This window comes from Aythya marila, assembly GCF_965140915.1.
Source record: "Aythya marila genome assembly, chromosome: Z".
NCBI lineage: Eukaryota > Metazoa > Chordata > Aves > Anseriformes > Anatidae > Aythya > Aythya marila.
This window is the reverse complement of record NC_139080.1, coordinates 2012888-2031051: the sequence shown is the minus strand read 5'-3', so window position 1 is coordinate 2031051 and position 18164 is coordinate 2012888. Positions and strand designations below refer to the sequence as shown.

General features: G+C 49.5%; 2 protein-coding genes across 2 annotated transcripts in view; both read right to left on the bottom strand.

Moving 5' to 3' along the window:
• The window catches only part of LOC309889906 (unconventional myosin-Vb-like), a 70917-nt gene extending 64613 nt beyond the window's left edge, over positions 1-6304 (bottom strand). Inside the window, exon 1 of the mRNA XM_082783098.1 lies at positions 6194-6304. Coding sequence (XP_082639224.1) covers positions 6194-6220 — 27 coding nt within the window. The 5' untranslated portion in view covers positions 6221-6304. The remainder of the gene's footprint in view (positions 1-6193) is intronic.
• Positions 6305-8139: 1835 nt separating this feature from the next.
• LOC309889774 (cilia- and flagella-associated protein 53-like) lies at positions 8140-16500 on the bottom strand (the record flags this gene model as incomplete). The annotated part of the gene is made up of 8 exons (XM_082782803.1): positions 8140-8643; positions 9754-9856; positions 10037-10253; positions 11136-11354; positions 12815-13118; positions 14966-15139; positions 15690-15919; positions 16432-16500. 8 exons carry the CDS (start codon positions 16498-16500, stop codon positions 8397-8399), a joined length of 1563 nt encoding a protein of 520 aa, XP_082638929.1. The 3' UTR covers positions 8140-8396.
• Positions 16501-18164: the final 1664 nt, after the last annotated feature.

Sequence of the window (18164 nt, the reverse complement as noted above, 5' to 3'; positions counted from 1 at the left end):
AAGCTGGCCAGAGGACACCCGCCTGTAGGAGGGGACCCTTGGGATCCCCACTTCTTGCTCTCCATAAAACCCCAAAAGGCAGAAAGGAGAGGTCGTGCAAATCACTGCATCCTTCTCAAAGCGCTCAACTTCCCAAAGCCTCTCGGAGCCTCACTTTTGCACGTGCTTAGCCCAAAGGAGGTTTGAAAAGGAAACAAATTGATTTCATTTCTTCAGCCCCGTCTAAACGGAGCTGGAAAGGCTCAGGGGCCACCCCGGAGGCTTTTTCGTTGCTAAACAACTGGTGGGAAACGCATCGATCGCTGAGGAGTCGAGCAAGAGGCGTTTTAGTAGCGATAATTAAAGAATTCCAGCAGTAAGGTAGAAGGAGAAATCGTATTAAAGCTATTTTTTTTTTCCACTTAAATTCGTCCAAGGTGCCTCCAAGAGCTCTCCCTTGAAGTGTTGGCCCTCCATCAGCGCGCTTTCGTCCACCAGCCCACCTTTCTCATCCTCCCCACCGTGGCAAGAGCCCTGCCATGGGCTGGGAGCTTTCAGAAAGGTATTTCTGGGTGTTTTCTTGGGACGAGGCACTCGTTTGCCCTGCCCTGAGCCTCTTGTGTGGATCTGCAGAGACTTGTCCGCCTCATACCCGGTTTTCTTGCTAAACGACTGCTCGCAGGGCACCCACCAGCACCTTCGTGTCCAGCGGGAGGATGGAGAAAAAGCCAGCAGCAGGACGCACGAACCAACAGATAAATACCCCAAAAAACCATGGGATGTGAGAGAAATTCGGGGCAGCCCTTCTGCAGAAATTCAAAGAAAAGCCTGCCACGTATTTATACAATTCGTTTATATATAAATATATGGGATAGAAGGCTGATAGAAAGAATATAAGGCTAATATAAAGAATAAAATAACCTCCAACCAATGACTAAATAATTATAATAGCCGTTGAGATTCAGTTTTGATGAATAATGCACACCCTGGCCTCTTTTCCTCACGGGATATTGAGACGGGCAGCGCCCAGGGGCTCTCCGAATTTAAGCCCGTGCCCAGCCTTTTCGCCTCCATCACACGTTTCAGCTGCCAAAAGACATTTCGGCTGCCGTCCCGGGGAGAATCCCCAAGGGACGGCCTTGCACAAGGGCTCTTTTTCTTCGGGAAGCAGCTCAACCTGATCCCTGGCCCCTTCAACCTGTTCTCAGAGGATGAAGCCAGGTGCTGCTAAAACAACCCGGGGAAAGCGCTGCTCTGCTTGGTAAAGCTGCTCGAAGCTTTTAACCCGGCTGTCGAAAGAACGGGGTTTGGGAAACCCGTCCTCCAGCTGGAATAGGGCCAGCACAATTAAGAGGAGGAAATCCTAATTCCTCCCCAGTGAAATGTTTTGCCCTCCCCCGTCGCGCGGCACAAGCTCCGCGGTCTGAAAAAAAAAAAAAAAAAAAACGTTTCTCCAAAAGTGGGTCACGTCTCCCGGCATTACTGAACCTTCCCAAATTTCCCCCGCTTAGTCCAAGGCAATATCCTCGCTGACATCTGAGTGATTGAGGCGGCGTGTAATGCCATTTTTCCCCTGAATGAGCCACATCAAAGAGGTTTCTCAGGCGAGAGATGGCAGGCTGGATAAAAGAGTTGCCAAGCGGATTGCCCCCAAAATATTACCGGAGAACACGAAATGGTTTTATTATTATATTATTTTTTTTTAATTGTTTTCGTTCCTTTAGAAACGTTCAGACTTGATTCTGGGAATGCGTAACGATGAGAAACCACCTCCAGAGGCCGAAACCTCGCCAAGTTATGAATGGAAAGATTCAATAGTTAAATCCACGCTCGCCCACCGAAGTCTCGGGGATTTTCTCGCTTTCCTCCACCAGCTACGACATCCAGGCATCCCCTAGCACAGGGACAGCAAAAAATGGGTCACCCTGGCCATTATTTAAAGCCCGAATGAGCGATTAGATGAGAGCCGGGCAAAGTTTAGCCAACAGCAGCCGGGCTTGCCTTCTGCTCATTCACTCCACGTGACCCCAAACTTTGCACCGGGCTGCGAGCACTTTTTTTTTTCCAATTAAAAAATAAAAATACCACCGTGAGAGCGCGGAGAACCTGGAAAATCAAACGGGTTTCCCCTGAGCAAAGGGATCCTTTAGGGTCCACAAAGCCACTCGCCTCCATCCAGCATCGCGGGACCGTGCCCCTAAAACCTCCGAGCACAGCAGGGCTGGAGGGTGGCTGCTGTTGAGCTCTGCAAAGCACCAGAGCTTTAATTTCACATGAAACACGTCGATATTTGGATTTACATGCTTAAAACACCCTGTTTTTTTAATTATTCGTTTCCTTTTTAAAAAGAAAGCGGGGTAGGGGGAACGTAAGGGCTCATCTCGCCACTGTGCAGGGAGGAACCAGTTGTCACCCCACCTGGGATGGGTCCAAATGACAAGAGGCGTAAAAAGGAAAAGGAAAAAGAAAACCGAGCACATTTCAACCCCGGTATTTCAGCCTTCCTATCCCTCTGGCCAGGGCGTTTGTAACGCCAAGGGCCATAAAAACCCTGCAGGAGAGCTCTCGGTGGGTACCGCTCCTCCGCCCCGCTCCCTGCCCCAAAACCAGCGCAGCGCCCGCCTTAGCAGAGCTCGGAGTTTAATTAAGAAGCAGAAACCCATCAGGGAGGCACTCAGCTTAATTAGACTGAATTAGATTGAAAGTCACCGCTCCTATCAGCTCGGTATCTCCACATCCCCTCGCTGCCTTGCGGTACCTTCCGCTCGCCGGGGACGTCAACTACAAAATTCAGCACGTGGGCAAACCCCTTCCCACATCCAAACCCCAACTCCAGATTAAACAGAAAATAAAAGGCAAAGCAGCCTCACCTCGTGCTTTCCTGTGTGCTCTAAGTGCCACCCCACACCTTTTTTTATTCATTTTCCACGTTTTTTTGACACCGATTTGCTCAGAAGCACGTCGGCGCTCCGGCTCTCTGGGACAAAAAGGCAGCTAAAGGTTTGCCTCGGCCCCAAGAAACCATCCTCGTGGGGTTTCTGCACCAAGCTGGACGTCCCCAGTGCTGCCCTTGGAAATTTGGAAGAGGGACTCTAAAACATATCCGAGGGTCTTCGGGTTTGAAGAGGCGCAACCCGTTAGGGCGCATTCCTGGGATGCAACATGTCATTCGGAGCAGCGAGGGCTGTGATTCAGCCACCAGACAAGCCTTTAAACGCGTTTAACACATCCCAGGAGCACGTCACGCCTCCGGAAGGGTATGGAGGGGCAGGGCGAGGACACAGGTTCGCCTGGGTGCCCATCCCCAAGAAGACAAAGCCGGGCAACCCCAAGCAAGAAGCCTCGTCCTTGGCCAAGAGCAGAGATCTCCGCTGCCTGCCAGGGCTCCGAATTTTGCTGCAGTCCTTTTCCTGATCCCAGCCGTGCTGTTTGCAGAAGAGGTCGAAGAGCAGAGGGTAACCCCCCGCTATCGGCCGTTTATTGCGCCTCGGAGGGTGCAAAGTCCACCCCCGAGCTGAAGCCGGGCTCTTTTAGGGCCGTGCTTCCAACAACCACCCCAAGGCCAAGCCCGGCTCTCTGCTCCTTTCTCTACAACCTCATCCACGGGGTAATTCAAAGGAGTTTCGACGTGCTTGGCCCTGCGGTGACCGCGAGCCCCACGCCGCAAATCCGAGCGTCTCTGGAGGCGAAGCTCGCGGAGGGAGGGACGTTTCCCCTCTTATCCCATTACGGGACAACGCCGGCATCTGCCCGGGCTTAGAGGGATTGAGCTGCCTTGGCTGCGTTTTAGCAGCATCAGCAAGAGGCCAAGAGGAAGCCGGGGCCGCGCTGGGAGCGCGCGAGCAGCCCCAGCACGGTGCCGGCGCTCGGTCCCGCAAAGCTCCAGCCCTTCTCCACCTGGGACACGTTTTATTCTATTTCTTATTTCGTTATTTTTATACAAAAGGGAGCCCTCCGTGGCTCCACGCCTCCCCTACTCGCTTCCCTCTTCCGCTAGGACCCAGTGGCACCGAATTCCTGTGGGGCACAGGAATAGGAGCAAGCAAAACCCACCCGGGCTCTCCCCCCAAAACTATTTACCAACGCGGAGCCCCACGTGCTTGAAGCTTGATGCACACCGGCTGCTTGGGAGCCACTCACCTGCTCCTAATTAGGCACAGCTGCTAATTATCTCCTTATTAAACGCCAGCCCTGCCTTCTGAAGGGTCACGGGATGCAAAAAGGGCCTTCCCCAGGAGTTCACAGCTGCCGAGGTTTCCAGGGCAGGTTCCTCTCCTGCCTGCTAAGCTCCTCGGGGTAAAATGTTTATCAGCGTGGCTTAACGAGCACTAAATGAGCTCTACTCATCCCAGAAGGGCCCAGGAGACCTCCTGCGAGCTTCACGTGAAAGCTGAAGGTCTCTGAGAGGTCTCAGCCGAAGCTGCGCCCCGAACCACGCACGGCTCCAACCTGCCCCGCTGATGGGCAAGCGGCACGGCCAAACCCTGCCCCAAAACCTCCCCTTGATGCCCTGGATCAGCCCCGAAGCTCATCAGGAATCTCGTTATGATTAAAAATCAATTGAAAACGGAGCACAAGGGTGGTTACCGAATCCCCATAACATCCCAGGTGCCTCGCAGGACAGCCATGGGATCACCCACAGGCACCTCGCACCCTTTTAACACACAAACAGGAACACAAACCTAATTGAGTTAGAGTAAAAATGCACAACCCGGGCTAATTAATCTAATGATCAAGTTCATAATCAGCTAACCCGAGCATTACAACCTGCCCACAGATAGGGACAGAGCAGCGCTCGCGGCGAGCCTCCTCCCCGGGGCCATGGAGATGAATCTGATCCCATCTCCATTTGGGATCCCCCCGGAGATTTTTCCGTGGAAAACCCAAAATTTTGGTTCAGGAGGGCTCCCGAAAAGGGAGTAAATCGGTCAGCTGAATCCACCGGGGATTTTCACGTTCACAAGGGGTTCAAAGGACGAGCTGCCAAACTCGCCGTTCATCCCGCAGCCGTGCCGCGTGGGCAGCCCCGAAAAGAAACCCGAAAATAAGCGGTGCCCGACCCCAAATTACGTAAGGGCTGCCTGAGCTGGGTGCAGGAGCAGGAACCCGCAGCGAAGTTGGAGCTGGGAGACCGAAAACCACTCCTTGAAAGGGCTGCTGCCAGCCCAGCAGCGTCCCCCCATCCACCCTGACCGCGCTCAGGGGAAGAAAACCCTTAAAAATCCTCCTTAAAACCCTAAAATCCTCGTTATTACAGCAGGCGATGCCGGCATCTCTCCGTCTGCCAGCATAAAAAGATTTTAAAGCCAAAAACTTTTCTCGCCTCGCACGTCCCCACAGCAGTAGGGGACCCCACAACGGTGGCTCCACGGTACCAGGCGTCACCCCAAACCCTTTGCAGGTCGAAGGGTCAATCCCAAGGGCACTTTTTTCCCCCTTTTTCTTCCTTTTTTCTTTTTTTTTTTTCCCCTGCACCTCACCTCCACCCTGGCATGCAAATGCCATTTGCTTATCCGGAGCAGTGACCGACCCGCGAGGGGAGAAACGGGGAAAAAAAAAGAGAAAAAGAGAAGAAAAAAAAGAGCAGAAAAGCCCCAAAAAATCCAAGTGCCACCTCTCCTAGCCCTAAAAGCAGCCCCCGGGCTGGGTGGCAGCCTCCCGTGGGGCACAAATCTGGGCTCCTCTCTCGCCCATCGGCCATGTTCCCCTCCCTGCTCGCCAGGAGGAAGCGGCTCGGCCTCGCCCGCTGCTGAAAAAAAAGAGGAAAAAAAGCGAAAAAAAGGCAAAAAGGAAGCATTTGGGATTTGTTGGGATTTGCCAAAGCCGGAGGGAAATCCACCGAGGAAGCCGGGAGCGCTCCGCCGCCGGGAGGTTTCCTCCTTCCCTCTCCCCAAGCCCCGTGTTTCAGGCAAGGAGGGGAAGAATTCCCCTAAAAAAAGTTCCCGGACGGGAAGAGGAGAGGCTCGGAGCCGCACCTTTCGAGCCCCTTTTGGGATCGACGGGGCCAAAATCGCCTTTTTTGCCCCCAAAAACCCCGGCGAGCCCCGCGGGGAGCCGCGCGTCGGGGCGCGGGTGCGGCGCAAGGGGAGGGATGGAGAGGGATAAAGGGGGGGGGGGGGGGGTCTATGGGGCAGGCAAGTTGCTGCCCCCTTTTCCCCAGAGCGAAACGACCCCAAAAGCCACCGATCTTCCCCCAAAAAAGCCCTCGGCTCACCTTGGTGTAGAGCTGAGCTGCGGACATGGCCGGGCACGGGCAGCGCTAGGCGCGGGGCATGGGGCCGGCAGCTCGCGGGGGCTTTTTAGGGTTTTGGGGGGGGGATATGGGGTGGGCTGCCGGCCCTATAGGGCGACAGGGCGACAGAGCGACCTTTACACCCGCAGCCGGAGAGGGAGGAGGAGGAGGAGGAGGAAGAGGAGGAGGAGGAGGAGGAGGAGGCAGCACCGCCTCCGCCGCGCCCCGCTCAGGTAAAAGGCTCGGCTGCTCCGCAGGACTTCCTGGGTGCCGGCTCCTCGCCCCAGCCCATATTATGGGATGCCACCTTGGTTTTCCCCACTTTTTCATTTTTATTTTTTCTTTGTCGCAGCCGTTTTTATCATTTTCACCGGTTTTAGTATCGTTATCAGCGTTTTCATCATCAGCATCATCCCCCTTTTTAGCATCACCGCCCTTTAATTATCACCCCCCCCCTTTTATCTCCGTCCCCCTTTTATCTCCATCGCCCCTTTATTTCCACCCCCCTTTAACGATCACCCCCCCCCCCCCCTTTTACCTTTTTCACACTTTTTTCCCCCAGCCTCTCCCTCCTCCTGCCGGAGGTTATCCCCTCGGGAGACGGAAACCCCTAATACTGAAGGGGAAGCGACCCTAAAACCTCTCCCGTTCACATCAAAGGTGTGAAAATGAGCCAGATTCCCTCTTTTTCCCCTCAAAACAGAGCCAGCAGCTTCCTGGGAAGCACACAGGAGACGCGTGCCCTCCCCGGGGTGGCAGGGAGCAGCTTGTCCTCGCTCACCCCATAACCAGAATCCGTTTATTTGCCATTATTAGGGGGCATTAAAGGAAGAGCTGGGGGTGACGACGCAAAATTTCCAATTAATATCATCCCCCTGGGTTTTAGGGAGGTGTAGGAAGGCTTTTGGGATGGATTTCTGCCCACAGCCACCTGAAAAATACGAGTCCTAATTCAGATCCCCCCTTTAAAACCCCGGGCAGCCCGGGAAAAGTAAAAGAAGCAAGAAGAAAATTCCTTTTTTTTTCATCTCATCGCCTCCGTAGCGAACGTAAACGCGTACAACCCCAAAATTTGGCCCCAAAACTTCACAGCAGGAGAAGTTTTGTTTTGTTTTGTTTTGTTTTTTTCCAAACATGGGGCAGGGCAGTAAATAAAATCTACATGGCTTATGCGGGGCCGTAGCAGTCAAGGAAATTAATCTCTTAATCATCCTGCCAATTTGAGCTAGCGGTGAGAGCAGAGACCTGTGGCTGCCCGGGCTCTCTGGATTGATGAAACTACCTCAGCAGGGATTCCTGAGCTCTAATCCCAGCTATTTTTCAGCTCCTCCACTCATATCCCCACAAAACAAGCAGCCAAGTGTGCTGGAATTCACCAACAGGCAGCTGAAGCCTGAAAACAGAAGGTGAGGAGGAAGAAAAAGGTGGAAGAAACGTTTAAAAAACCACAATCTGGCCATTAATTAACTACTTTTAAGGCTGTTTTGCCTTAAAAGATGACAGAACTTGGGACCGAGCACCTGTACGTTCAGACTGGGGCACCGGAGGCGATCCAAGACGGTCCAAAGAGGCAGAGTTGCCACCAAAAGGATAAATAATCACCTTTTTTTTTTCCAAGAAAAGGATTTCCTCGGATCTGCACAATTATATCTGCCCAAAAAGAGGTTTCACAGACCAGTTTTGGGACTCTGATATTCCACAAGTCATCCAGCAGCTGTCAGAACACGCACAAGGCAGTATTAACCCTCTGCTCTCTAGCCAAAATAAAATAGCTCCCTAGATTTAACAAGGAAAAGGAAGATAAAACACCGAGCACCTTTTGTCTCGACACAAAAAAAAAAGGTTTTGCCAATATTTGCAGCTCAAAAGGTGTTTTAATAAAAGTTTGCTGAACATCCTCTACAATTTTTTATTTATTTTTTTTATTTTAAATAACGCCTGCATATCCTTCACGTCATCATCATCATTACACCGCAGAGAACATGAAGTATTTTTGTATTAAAACGTCACACGCTTTGATTTTTATTTTTTTTTTTAGAAAAAAGGACAGTGGGAAAAAAAAATTAAAAAATATATTTCTTGTATTTGCCAGTGAAATATTCTGAGTGTCACAGCAGAGGAGGGTCAAACCCAAATCAGTTACAAACACGCCTAGAAAAGGTTTTTAAAGGCAACCTAGAGTGAGTTAAAATGTCATAGTTAAGTGATCTTGGGAGGTAGACGTGAGTTTTCTTCTCAAAGGGTGAATTTTTGCCAGTTTCTCGTCAGGCTTTGACAGAGCGTCCTGGATCCTTTCCTGGTAAGCTCGCTCTTCTGCTAGGCCCAGCTCGTATTCTTGCTTCTTCTCTTCTTCCTCAGCATCACGGGCCCGTTGCTGATGGGCAATCTGAGCCCTGAGCTGCTCTTGGTATTCTTTTGCTTCCTTCAGTTTCCTGGAAACGACAGGTAAAAAGCTTATTTATAAAGTGTTGGGTTAAAAAAAAAAGAAAAAAAACATTTTTTTTTTAATCTGTTATCATTCAACCTCGGACCAAAGGAAGGTTCAAAACTCGTCTTAGGAGTTGAGAGTTAACTTGTGCGACTACAAGCAAATTAATCGTTGTTCAGAGCACAAATTCTGTCGTATTTTACAGAGCAGACCGCAAAATTCGTGCTTAATGAGAAATAAAAGAGCAAGAAGCACCCCTTGCCATCAGCACGCCTTCCTCCGCCCCTCGCAGTGGCAGAAAGGGGAGCAAACGCGTCAGGTTTCAGTCCTCCCCGGGCTCTGGCTCACTGCTGAAGCAGCCTCACGCCCAGTTTCCACTCCCTGGTGGCGGAGATAACAACGGGTTTCTGCCAACAGGCGAGGCAGGGCGCAGGCTCGTTGTGCTAACGCCGTGGGAAATGGCTGGCAGAAGGAATCAGGGATGTTTCCTGGCAGAGGGTGAGATATCTGCCACATCCAGGAGATGTGTTTTCAAGAAATGTATCAGTTGAGGCAAGAGGTATTGGCTCTGGAAGGAGTTTACCCGGTCACGTCCCATAAACGGGTGTGGAGAAAGGGCAGAAGTCCAAAAAGGGAAACGGGAACGGGAGAAATAAAGCCCTCGGTGCTGGGTTTTGCACGACACCCAGAGGAACGTTGCGGCTACTGCGAAATGAAAACGTTCTCGCCCCGAAGGAACTGCAAGGGAAGGGGAAAGCCACGCAGCTGGGCGATGGGGTCTGGTGGGTTTTTTGGTGTTTTGCTGCCTGACGCCGCGGTTGTTGAAGGGAGGAGTGTGGGTGAGGTTTGGCAATAAGCTGAGGAGGGTAAGCAATGACTTAACCTTTCATTAAGCCTCCCTCCTCGCCTCTCAGCGGCTCCGAACGCGAGGGGACGCGTTTGATAAACAGAAAAACGCAGTCGGGAACCGATAGGGAAAAAAAGGGAAAGGAAAAAAAAAAAAAAACTCCCCAGCGTTCCTACAAAGCTAATTACGAGCGAGAATTCTCCAACCCACACACTTCAAAAAGGTTGATCCGCAATGCACCGAGCCAACGGGCAGAAGGAAAAATACCTGGCATGTTTTTCTTCCTCCACACGTTTGAGTTCTGCCACGGCCTCTGCTAGTGACTGCTTCTCCTGAGCGAGCTCTTCCTGCTCCTTCGCGTTTCTCTGCACTGTAAAAAAAAAAAAAAACAAAAAAAAAACACAAAAAGACTTTTAGAAGATAAAAGTCTAAAAAGTCTCAGCCTAAACAGCAAGCCTGAGCTTTGTCCTTTCCGAAGAGGCACCCAAAAATATGGGAAGCTTCACATTTATGCAGTAATTTTGGTGCACAAGCAGCTGTTATCACTTACTCTTCTCCTCAATCTGGAGCTGCCTCGTATCCAGGACGTTTTTCAGGAGCTGCTCTCTAGCCTCCTTTTCCAACCGCGTTTGCTCAGCCTTCTTGGCCCAAACCTTCGCCCTCTCTTCCTCGAGGAGCTTGTCCACTTCTTTTTCTCGCTCGTTTTCCTCCTCCAGCTGCTGAGCCAGGTGCGCCCGGTAAGCCTGTTGCTCCTTGAACAGCTCTTGCTGCAAGCACACGCACACATTTGCAGATCTGAGTTCAAGAATTTAAAGATACACTTCAAAAAAAGCGAAGAGAAGCGGCGGTTTGTGGCCCGTGTGGGAAGCAGAAACCTCGAGCTGCGTTCCAAGCCCAGAAGAGCCGTGCAGAAATGCGTTTTCTGATCACAGAAGAAGTTTATAAAACATCCCTAACCCACGTGAGCTTCCAAATACCTCGTGCAGAGTAAGGAACGCAGCTCCCTGCTCGGTCTTAGTTACTCTGAAATCATTTTTCACCTCCAAGTTGGGCAATCTACTTGTTCTAGGTGCAAAAAGTGAGACACGTCCATGGTTTCGTAGCCTCCCCGAGATATTCCACGGGAAATTCTGCACTTATATATCTAGCTAGTAATAAAACATCTAAAACTGTTTCCTGGCAGTCTAATAAACCAGAACGTGGCAAATATTTACTTTCCTCTGCAATCACAAATATTTAATAAATCAGGTCCGGGAGACAGACAAAATCTTCCCTAATCTCCCTTACATCCATGCAGCGTAAGGACTAAAAACCTCACGTGGTTTATGCAGAAGGAAATCAGTGTGGAGGGGCAGGAAGCCAGGATTTGCTATAAACCCCCAATTTTTCATCAAGCCTGGTAGCTTTGCTGCCTGCAAGACGGGATTTAAAGTCCTTGCTGTGATTTTAAGAGATAATGGGGTTTTTTAGGAAAGCAGAGTGCTGGCAGGAAGAGAGGCAACAGGTTATGCGACAAAAGAATCGACCTGATCACAGAAAAGGTCTCGTGTCTGATCTCACTTACACTGTGCGGCTCCACAAAGAGCAACAAAATTAGTCCAAGTGAGGTTTTGTCCCAAAAGTTCACAATTCAAACCTGTAGCCCTTACTTTCCTCCTGGTTTTCTCCTCGGGGTCTTCCTCAGGTTTCCAAGGCGATTTTTCTAAGGTTTTCATCTCGAGGGCAAGCTCGCCTTCTTTTTCTTCATTAAGCCGCTTCCTCCTGTCCTCTGCTGCGCCGAGCAACATCTCCCTGCATTCCTTCTGCTTCTGTAATTTCTCCATTTGAAGTTTCTCATTTTCTAGTTTCAGCAGCTGCTGCTGTTCTTCCTACAAAAGGGAAAAATAGCCAGCTTCAAACAAAGTGACCACTAGGATGAGTTTATTTGGAACACCGAAGAGCAAAGATAAATATTAAAAACCATTTATTTCTAAGAAAAAAGAATTTTAGAGAGTGTCGTCCATTAAAGTTGTTAAAACACGAATGTTTTACCATGTTGCTCCTTAAAAATTCAGGATTTTCTCTTTAATTATCACAGGAATGCCTGACATCCCCACTCCAAATACTTCAGGCAGGCAGACAGACATCTCTTCGGAGAAATCTGTATCCCTGCAGCACGTTTAATCTACATCCAACTCTTTAAACACAGCCACAACCTCTACCCAGTAACAGAACCGCGTGTTCCTCCCATTTCTGGATGTTATCTGTTCAGAGCACATCTCTGTTGGGCATAAAGTGAGTAATTGCTTCTTTTTATTACGATGTAATTAAATAACGGGCAGCTGTTGAATTTTCCTGGCCTCAAGTCATTCCATTTTATACGGGAAAGAACAGAAAAACGGGCAATAAAGCTGAATTCTTAAGAAAGAAACAGTGAAAAATTAGAAATGTAGACTTGAGATCAAATTTGTGTATGTGTATTCAAGATTATTCAGCTAAAAAAGTCCCAAAACAGCATCAATAAAGTAACTTAATCACGAATACTCATGAATTATGCTAAGTTTACAAGCATAAACTGTGCTCGAACAAGCTGTTAACAGCACATGCCCATCATTAACTTAGCTGCAGGTGTCCAAAACAAGGGCTCAGCTTTCTCCGAGGTATACGCTGCTTTTTCTTAACCTCTTTTTAAATATTATGGCTCCTTCAAAGCGTAAATAAATCTCCTAAAACGCATCAGAAAAAAGCTTTTTGTTTTTTCCAGAAATTAAACCACTTCACCAGAAATTTCTGTTCCTGATGGAGCTCAAGACAGCTGTCTTCAGGGGAAGCTACGAAGTCTCCTATTCTAACTTCTTTTTCTATTTCTGTTTCTTCTATTTTTTTCTCTCAAAAGGCCACTTAAGTAGAAGTGGTTTTAGTTTTGGAGGATCTGGAAGTTCCTCAGAAGTCGTTACAAGAAAAAAAATTTCTTCTGCATGATTTTAAATGAGTGAAACATTGCAATCTAGCTTGGAGTAAGAACTTTGATGTTTTACAACCAGGATTTTCAGAGCTTCAGATTCCTCACTGTCATTATTTTTTAAAAAAGCAGTGGGATATTTATCTTTCGGTGCCCTGCGTGACCAGTCAATTGCTACGCACCGATAGCTGCAAAATGAAGATGAAATTTGAAATAAATCACGAAGTCAACGCCAAATGCTGCTCCGCCGAAGTCGGCTCAGCTACACTGCAAGCTCCCCCTGCAGGGGGAGAAAGGGATTTTCAAAGAGTACTGAAAAGGGATTTTCAAAGAGTACTGAAAAGGGATTTTCAAAGAGTACTGAATTGAGGATGATCTGGAAATTACCAGCAATCGAGCCTCTTCTTCCTTCAGCCGCTTCTCCTCCTCTTTCTGAGCGCTGAGCACCGCTACCTGGGCGCCGAGGACGTCCAGGATTTCCCGCTTCTGTTTGGATGATTTCTGCATATCCACCGCCTCTCGCCTTTCCTTAGCCAACCTGTCCTCCTTCCAAAGCTCTGCGAACATCTCCTCCTCCTCCTGCTGCTGTTTTTTCAGTTCCTCCTTCAGAGTCAGCTGGGCCAGCCGCTCCGTGCACAATTCCCTCTGATGCTGCTTCATCCGCTGCGCGCGGAGCTCATCGCATCGTTCTCTGGAGTCAGAGCATGAATTATGTGGTTTTTTTTATATGAATATGCATATTTATAACGTATAAAACACACTTGCTCAAACATTTAGGTTGCTCTTCGTTCAAATAAAGACCTAGACTAGTTTACAGGTCGCTTGAAAGCTCAGTCCCAACCTGAAAACTATTTAAGAGCAGAAATTTAGGTCCCACTGTTGAACAAGAACCACTAGAATTGCATTAAATCGGAAGTTTTGTGGGATATTTCGTAGAAGCTGCAAGAAAAGAAACGACCAAACTAAATTTAACTTGAACAAACATTTTTAAAAATGTGGTTTTAAACCCATTTTAAACCCATTTTGTGTTTTTAATGTGTTTTTAAACCCATTTAATGTGTTTTTAAACCCCTTTAATGTGTTTTTCAAACCCTTTTCAAACCAGGACATATTTCTAACCCTGGGATCCTTCTTCCGACTCCCAGGTAGTCGTTACTGGTGATTACAGACTACAGGACTAATTGGTATTCATGAAAAATGTTTTTCAACTGTTCTGAGGAAAAACATTGCCATAATTAAGATTGGAAATGCATCGTTAGGAAGAACTGTGTCACCTGAACGCAGCGGGTTCAAAGTTCTCTCAGCAGCGAAAGGATAAAGAACGACTTCTTTTTCACCTTTCTAAACTCATCTGAATTTAATTGAATTCTCGGAGAAGAGGAGAAGTTCAATCAAAGCTTGGCACGGGTCGAATTTTTACTACGAAATCCCTCTGGAATTGCTCGATTTCATCAAAAGGAATTTCTTTCGAGCAGCTTTGAGAGCGACCTATAAACATCTGCTCTCCCAGATGGCTGCTTTGCTTCCTCACTTTGCTACCCTAAGCTTCTTAACGTCCCAATCGTGCCCGCCTGGAGCCGCTTCCCAAAGCCAGAAGCTGCGTTTATTCCCCACCCCTCCCAGTTATTTATTCATTTTATGGCTGTTGTATTCAGTCGCTGCGATAACAACGTCCTCTGCGTGAATGCTTCTGATGTAACCACAAAAAAAAAGGAGGTGCTGGAGGTTTTATGCCAGTTTTAAGATGTCACAGGTTGGTTTTTGTTAAAGACACCAACGTGGGGCAGAGAAAAGCCCGCTCAAGCCCACGATGAAACGCTCCACCCCTTCCCACAAGGTTCAACGCTCAGTTTTGCGCAGGAAAAGGGCAGGCTGGCGTCAGGTTCCCTATTTATCTGGCTCCCAAGAACGCCAGCAACAAGTGGCGCCACAAATAGAGCAGATTTCGGTCACAGCTGGCACACAAAGCCCCAATTTTTAGGGGAAAAAAAAAAAAAAAAAAAAAAGCAGGTGCTGCAGATTTCCCTACCACCGTGGGAGACTCGGAAGCGACGTTTCAAATGATTCCGCTTCCATTAACGCGATTTTCATCCCTCAGCCGAGCAGATTTCCAAGAATTGAACGAGTCAGACGGGATGCCAAGGCCTCGGGACCCGAGGAGCACCTGCGAATCTCAACGACTTCAAAGGTCGTTGCCAAACTTGGCATCCAGGAGGACTGGGCAGGGAATTTCAGGTTGCACGACAGCTTTATTCTGGAAAAGCGGGCAATAAATAAAGCCAGCAGCCTTGAGCAACCCTAACTTCCCAAGGGCTTGCCATATATGAGCTTAAGAAGCAGGATTTAGGCCAAATAAATCTTCCAGGAACTCTTTTCATACCACTGAGCTAAAACTCTACCCAAGAACTACAAAAACATCCAATTTGGCAGGGGATTCTCACACGGGACAAGGATTTCTGCGCTTTCTGTCACCTTCTTGTTAAATCGCCTTTTAGGATTTCCGTCCCCCAACTCTGTTTGATGTTGTTCTGGACCCACCTGAATTGCTGCTCCCGTTTTTCAGCCACCAGCTGCTGCCTTTCTTTCTCCCTCTCCTCCCGCAATAATTTCGCTCGCTCCCTCATTTTCGCTTGCCTCTCCAGCAGGGTTTCTTCAAACGCCTCCATCTCCGCAAAATATTTCTTTTCCTCGGCCTCCAGAAGCTCGCGAAGCCTGAAGGGAAGAAAACACTCGAATAAAAACCAGAATAATTTATCTGTTGAGTGATTAAGTAAGGCACCGCGCTCTTCCCCTTGCATTTACGCCGCCCTTAGGCGAGGATGGCCCCACACAGCACCAGGCTGCCCCGAAATTTCGTGCCTGGAGCTCACCAAAGCCCGGCAGGGGACGCAGTGCTGAGCAGCCCGCGCTAGGTGGCCCCGCTGAGCAGGGCCAGAAGATCCCAGCGGCTTCCTCGCAGCTCACAGCCGCTTGCTATCAAAAGAATAACGGAGAAAACTTCTTTCCGAAGCTCGGCACAGCGCAGTGCTGTCGTGGTTTCGGTTTTTAGGGTTTTGTTGTTGTGAGTTGTACTGGTAACAAGAGCCCAAAAGCTCCTCTTCGTTTTATGTTGCTTAATAACACAGACCATGCCATAACACCTGAGGTTATATCTAAAATCAAGCTCTGCTGAGTGTTTTTCCCCCCCATAATCACCCCTCTAAGCACAGAATTAAGTGGAAAACAGCCGGGCGGACACGGATTTGGGCTCATTCCTTGCTACCTCTCTCTTCGGTCATCAATCCCTGCCTGACACTCCTGCATCGCCGCCTCGACCTTTCTCTGCACGGCTCTGTGCAGCCATTTCTGCTCGTTGCGCTGCTGCCACTCGTGGACGCTGCAGCAGCGGTTGTAGAGCTTGAGGAGAGCGGCGTATTCCAGGAGCTCCTCTTCTCTGTCTCTGCGGGCCAAGACAAAACTGTCATTTCTTCGCTCTTTAGGAGGCCTGGCTCTCTGTAACAGAAAGAATGGCAGTGATGAAATTACACCTTTTTATTTTTTTTTTTTAATTCAACTGGGGACCGAGTACATAAGGGTGTCCTTCTTGTAGCGAGGGGCCCAAAACTGAACACAGCACTCGAGATGCGGCCTCACCAGAGCCGAGTACAGGGGGACGATCACCTCCCTAGCCCTGCTGGCCACACTGCTTCTGATACAAGCCAGGATGCTGTTGGCCTTCTTGGCCACCTGAGCACACTGCTGCCTCATATCCAGCCAAAAAACAGCACAAGAGCGTCACGAAAGGCCTCGAGGAGCTCCAAGCCGCCCGTTTACCCACCTCACAGCTTAAACCTCAACCTGTCCACCTCAGCTGTCACCCCCTGACGGCCTTACCCCCCTGCGACCTGGCCACACGCCGTCAGCCCAAGCTCGGACCCGCCTCCTGCTGGCCCCAAGGCCAACCCCAACACCAAGAGGCACCCGCTTGGAGCCTCCTAGCCCTGTGGCGGCTCCCGGCCGCTCACCAGCGCCACAGAGTGCGGGCAGGGCCCCAGCACCTCCCGCCGCCACCCCGCGCCCCTCCGCGCCGTCATGGCCGCCGCCGCCTCTCCCGTTGCTATGGTGAAGCGGAAGTGACGTCACGACGCAAGGGACGCTCAGAGCGGGCGGGAACCCTACAGGGGGTGCGCATGCGCAGTGCGCCCGCGCCGCCTGAGGGGGCACAAAATGGCGGCCGGGGGTGGGGGCGTCGTCATGTCGCGATGTCGCGATGTCGCCTGTCGCCACAACGCGTTGCGAATTGGGGCTGCTCGGCGAGAATGCGGCTGCTGAGAGGGGGTGGGGGTGGTGCGCGGCTCTCGGCAGCGCCTCAGGAGCTGCGGTCGCTTCAGGGTCGTTGTCCGCAGTGAGCTCGCCTGGAGGCCCCGGGACAGGGCTGCTGCCAAGAGCTTAAAGTGCTTTTTTTTTTTTTTTTTTTTCTTTTTTCCCTGACGTAAAAACCCCTATGTACGTGCTGAGAGGGCTAAATCTCTTGGTACGCTGAAGTTTTGATTAATATTTGTGGGAAAAGTAAGTAGAAAATGCCTTAGTCAGCACTTAACACCAAAAAAAAAAATCAGTTTTATGTATAATACAGTAGAGAAATGTGCAGCATTTCACCTCTTTAAAATTTTAAATAAACAATGGAGCTGCGGAGCTTCTAATCCCACTATTAATTCTTTCTTTAAGTCCCTTTGCCACCTGTAAAAAATGTATTCCTAATTTTAGCGTTAAGGCATGGGTAGTTGGTGATTTTATTCTTATTTTACGTTAACATTTGATGAGAAATCAGATTGTTTTTAGCTCCCATGCCAAAGGGGGTCCTGGTCAGTGCATTCTGCAGGACTTCCCCGGGGGGGGACATATATAGGATATATATAGCATATATTGTCTTTTACTTGTTGGCTTGGATCCCTGAGGGAGTGTTGTAACTGCCTGCTCCGGGGTTGTGTAAACAGTTTGGGGGCTTTTTTCTGTTCCAGCAGGAGCCACCCCCTTTTGTAATCTGACTGGCACTGTCAGAACGCCTTTATGGGGTCAGGGCAGTCGCTTTAATGGGTTAGTCCTAACGAAACGGTAAAAATCCCTTAAAACTACACAAGCCCTGAAGCAAAAGGGGATGTTGTGGGGACTTGCTGGGTGGCCAAGTTCCCATGGGGCAGAAATTATGCCCAAAAATGTTACAAATCCTGTAAAGAGTAGATCTCAGGAGACGTTCTGGTCCTAAAACCTGCCAGTTTTCAATCCAGACCCCACAGCACAGCACCAACTCTTGTCAAAGGCACTGAAGAGGAATCCTCCTTGCTGAAACACCTCTCGCTGAGAACTTTATAAGAAAATAAAAACCTTTTACGCTCGGCGAGGGGCGGGTAGGGCAGCACCACGTGGCAGTTACTCGGCAGACGGGATTCTGGTTTTAACCGGCGCCTTTTTGTGCCAGGAGGGAAAACCCAGGTGAAGCCCACAGTTCCTCCCAGGTTCTGAATTTCTGAATTCCCCTGGGTTTTCCTCGCTGATCACGCTCCAGACCACCTCCAGTTCCTCCGGTCCCGCTTCCTTTTAATCCCTCCTGCCAGAGCTTCCAGGCAATCTTCAAAATCCGTGCTCAAAAAAATCCTAACTCCTTTTTTATTATTTTTTTTTAAGGTCCAGCAGGTTCCTTTATTAATCTCCCGGAGGGATTTGCTGATCGCTCCCATCCACATGATCGTGTGAGTCA